The sequence below is a fragment of the Aegilops tauschii genome, chromosome 3 (assembly GCF_002575655.3).
Source record: "Aegilops tauschii subsp. strangulata cultivar AL8/78 chromosome 3, Aet v6.0, whole genome shotgun sequence".
NCBI classification, from domain to species: domain Eukaryota; kingdom Viridiplantae; phylum Streptophyta; class Magnoliopsida; order Poales; family Poaceae; genus Aegilops; species Aegilops tauschii.
The window spans coordinates 310,136,671-310,140,941 of record NC_053037.3 but is presented as its reverse complement, the minus strand read 5'-3'; the positions used below and the strand labels follow the sequence as shown (position 1 = coordinate 310,140,941).

General features: G+C 50.6%; 1 protein-coding gene across 1 annotated transcript; it reads right to left on the bottom strand.

Annotated features, from left to right (window-relative positions):
* Nucleotides 1-1,740: 1,740 nt before the first annotated feature.
* LOC109766304 (pentatricopeptide repeat-containing protein At5g55740, chloroplastic) lies at nt 1,741-3,986 on the bottom strand. The gene has a single exon (XM_040403951.3). It carries the CDS (start codon nt 3,930-3,932, stop codon nt 2,121-2,123), a length of 1,812 nt encoding a protein of 603 aa, XP_040259885.1. The 5' UTR covers nt 3,933-3,986; the 3' UTR covers nt 1,741-2,120.
* Nucleotides 3,987-4,271: the final 285 nt, after the last annotated feature.

The window sequence follows — 4,271 nt, the reverse complement described above, 5'->3', positions numbered from 1 at the left end:
TGAACTTCTATCAATCTTCGAACCAAGTGCATCCAGGCGGTCCATCTCTCACCAACTAACACACGTCGGAACTGGATGTTCAAGGGAATTGTTTGAAGGACGGTGCCTACGTAATCCTCCTTACGTTGCACAATATTATAGAGGGTAGGATATTGGACGGCCAGGGGCGTCTCTCCTAACCACGTATCCTCCCAAAATCTTGTTGACATCCCATTGCCAACCAAGAATTTGACCCTACGAAAGAATAGGTCCTTCGTTCGCATAAGTCCCTTCCAGAACGGCGAGTCAGTCAGTCTCATGGTAACCCGGGCTGGTGTTTTCGAGTGCAAATACTTATTGCGCAGGATTTGAGACCACATGCCCTCCGGCTCTGTCTCTAATCTAGCGATTACATTGCTTCAGATTGCCGAAATATGATTAATGATATTGCTGCCAAGCAGGGGAGGTGGGGGGGGGCATGAAGTTGTAATTAGAGAAATCATAGCATCTAGATCCTTATTTGCGTTGTGTAATTTCTTCTATCAAAAAACAGGCTCGAATTTTTATTTTTATTTTGTGAGAGAAACTTGCAATCTATTCATCAACATGGCAGTACAAAGAACACTAGAGATATAAAATTACAACTAGTTTCATAGACCATCTAGCGACGACTACAAGCACTAGAGTGAGCCGAATCCGCGCTGCTGTCATCGCCCTCCCTCACTGGAGTCGGACAAACCTTGTTGTAGTAGACAGTCGGAAAGTCGACATGCTAAGAGCGCAAAGGACCAGCACGCCAGAGCAGCAACCATCGCTGATGAAGAGAGTTGTAAATCAGAAAGATCAAACCCGTAACCACACAAACGAAGACGGACAAAATGGATCCACCGAAGACCAGCACCGCACATCGTCGGACAACGCTATTCGCATCATCAGGACGGGGATAGGACGTGATGGACATTATTCCTACTGAGGAACATCACTACTGCCACGCAGTCCCAACCAAGACGTTGAACCTAACAAAAACGACAACGGGTCTCTCCGGTGGGGGAGGGGGGGGGGGGGCTGATCGGCGGCGGCGCCGGCAGGAAGAGGAAACAATCTCTTAAGAGGCTCGAATTATGAAGCTCACGATCTAGCTCGCTCTAGATGCGGGGAGACACATGGCTTGATCTCCCGCATGATGATCATCAATAAAATAAAAGGTAGTGCAGTGTGCTAATAAAAAAACCAGCCAACGTTTTCTAAAAAGAAAAAAGAAAAGAAAAAGCCAACGCTCTCCCCGGCAGCAGAACAGAACAGAATCGCATCAAAGCAGAGACTAATCGATCGCTCCAAGATAGGTCGGGAATTGAAGAGAAAGGCGGTCGATGGAAATTTTGGTGAAGACACATGGTGGCTCCCCTCCTTCCATCATTCGTTGTGCCATGAAGCGAGCGTGCCCACTTCCCACGTGGCTGCCTTGCTAAAGCCGGATCGCGTCGCCCCCGCCTTTCCGCCATTGTCGCGCCTTGGATTGTGTAGGAGCATCATGCCTTGTCGATGGATGAGAGTTGGCAGCCTAATCATGTGGCGTCGATCAGGTAAGTTGCCAAGGATAAACTGATCATTTGTTTGTCCCCGTCTTCTTTAGATTCTGCAAACAAAAGCATCGGCCGATTACAGACAGTGATCGATGTAGATAAATGATGTTTATCAGAGTTCCTTCAGTGCAAGTAAACGTACAAAGCAGAATTTATTTTATCATTTCAGGAAAAGTAATTTTTGCAATTCTAGGGACGCATGTATTTGCAATGAAAGAATATTACAGTTTGCAGTTATCCTTCAGTATAAGTAATCCGCCCAGCAAATCTAGACCATGTCGTGTCTTCTCACAAATCCCCAAAAGGGCCAGAGACTCAAACATTCTAATACACAAAAAAGAGCAAACTGGGAGACACCAGAGATGTAACATGTCTCTCGGCGTGCAATCCCTGGTTACAGAAACCCAAACTGTACACTTTTTGCCAACAGTAGCACTATGTACTCGCTCATTTTCTGATTGGAACCTTCTGATCCAAGAATAGCCATCTGATGATGAATATGAGCAAGTTGATATATGTGCAAACGCTATGTAATGTAACTATGTGCAGCTGCGTTATTTACTGTGCAGCAGCAAGCAAGCCTAGTAAACTTTCTACCGTGCCTGTGTCACTGAAACTGCCATACATGTTTAGCAGGGACTGTATCACGGATTTGGACAACAATAGGCCCTTCTTTACAATGCACGCATGCATTGCCTTTCCATATTGTACTGAGGCTGCAGCCTTCATGGCAACAAGTGCTGCGGAGAAAATTGTTGGACTTGGTGCTGGCTCTACTTCTTGCATCTTGCAGCATAGATTCATTACCTCGCAGTGCATACCATTTCGAGACAAGCCAGTTATTAACAGGCTCCATGTGCGTAGATTTGGGCGTGTTTTTGTTAGTAGCATCTCATTGAAGATCTCTAGGGCCTCATTAATCTGCTCATTCTTCATAAAAGCTGAAACGACCGAATCCCAGCACGCTGCACTTGGAGATATGCCCTCATGCTGCATCTGATATAAAACCTTAAGAGCCTGAGAACTCATCCCACGATCTGCATAAGCAGAAATCATCACTCTGCACATGACCATGTCTCTGCAACTCATGACATCGAACAGCCGGCGTGCATGTTCAGTCCTTTCACTACTCATATATAACTCTATCAGGCCACAAGCAACCGCTTGGTCTGATTCAAGGTTGTTTCTAACTGCATAGCCGTGAGCAACTCTGCCCATCTCCATACCACAGGATGTCATGCAAGCCATGATAATGGACGCCAACGTCACACAATCAAACCTGAGGCCAGAATGGAGCATTTTTCGACAAGTGATCAAAGCCTTGTCGGTCTGCCCATCCTGCAAATACCCAGCAATCATCAAATTCCATGTAACGGCGTCTCTTTCAACCATCTGCTCAAACACGGCCTCCGCAGCCTCGACCAGCCCAACCTTACAGTAAAAGTTGATGATTGAGCTCCCCAAAATGACATCCATCGCCAAGCCACTCGATACGGCCACGGCATGGCCCTGCCTACCCCAATCAGGAGATTCAAAATCGGCCGATGCAGACAGAAGGCTAAGAATGCTCGCCCTCGTCGGCAGCACGCCTTCAACCCTCATCTGATAGAACAATTCCACAGCATCATCGATTCTCCCATCATTTATATACCCCATCAACATGGAGTTCCAGGTCACCACGGTGGTCTCCGGCATTGCATCAAACACCTCCCTCGCATCATCCACCTCGCCGCACTTCCCGTAGAAGTCCACCAGGCTGCTCAACACGTATACGCATTCCCTGAACCCCGCCTTCCAGGCGTACCCGTGCAGCGCCCTCCCGGTCCCGACCATCCCGATCCCGGCGCATGCCTTCAGCACGTTGGGCACGACGAAGTTGTCCGCGGGGACGCCCGCCTGCAGCATGTCGATGTACCCGTCGAGGGCCCTGGCGTGCAACCCGGCGCGGCTCCATAATCCGATGACGGCGGCCCAGGCGAAGGCGTTCTTTTTGGGTAGCGCGTCGAACACGCGCTCGGCGTCCGCCAGCGCGCCGCATCGGGCGTAGAAGACCGCGAGCTTGGTGCCGATGTAGGCGTGGCGGCAGTAGTAGGGCCCGCGCTTGACGGCGGCAGCGTGCACCTGGCGTCCCGCGCGGAGGGACCCCGCGGCGACGCAGCACTGCAGGAGGGACACGTACACCTCCGGGCCGACGGGGCTCGACTGGCGCTCGGCGCGGGAGACGAGGGCGAAGGCGTCGCGGAGGCTGCCGTGGTCGCTGCCTTGCTGGGAGAGGGAGGCGAGCGCGGCATGGAGAGGGGCGGCCCGCGGGGACTCGTGGGGTTTGGGTGGGTAGGGAGTGGCGGGAAGGGGGAGAGGAAGCGGAGCCATGGCGGTGCCGTGCCATGGAGTTCGGAAGCGGAGGATAAAGGGGTAAGGGCCGTGAGGTTGATGTTTAACGGACTAATGGGCCTCATAAAACTACTTGTTTTTTCTGTTTCTCACTTTTACTGGGCCTTATATATTAGCTGTATGTGTATATATATGCCTGAAAGAAATGAGCTCCATTACCCGCTGATACCACGAGTGCACGACACCTGTGCAATGCTGGCTTTTTTTGGCGTTTCCTATTTACCGCTGTAGGTGCCCGTTTGTGTGCATTTCGCGCCCCGGACCGGGCGGCCCACGTAAGGGTGCCCGAGGTTTTTTTTCTTCCATGTTTTTAGAACG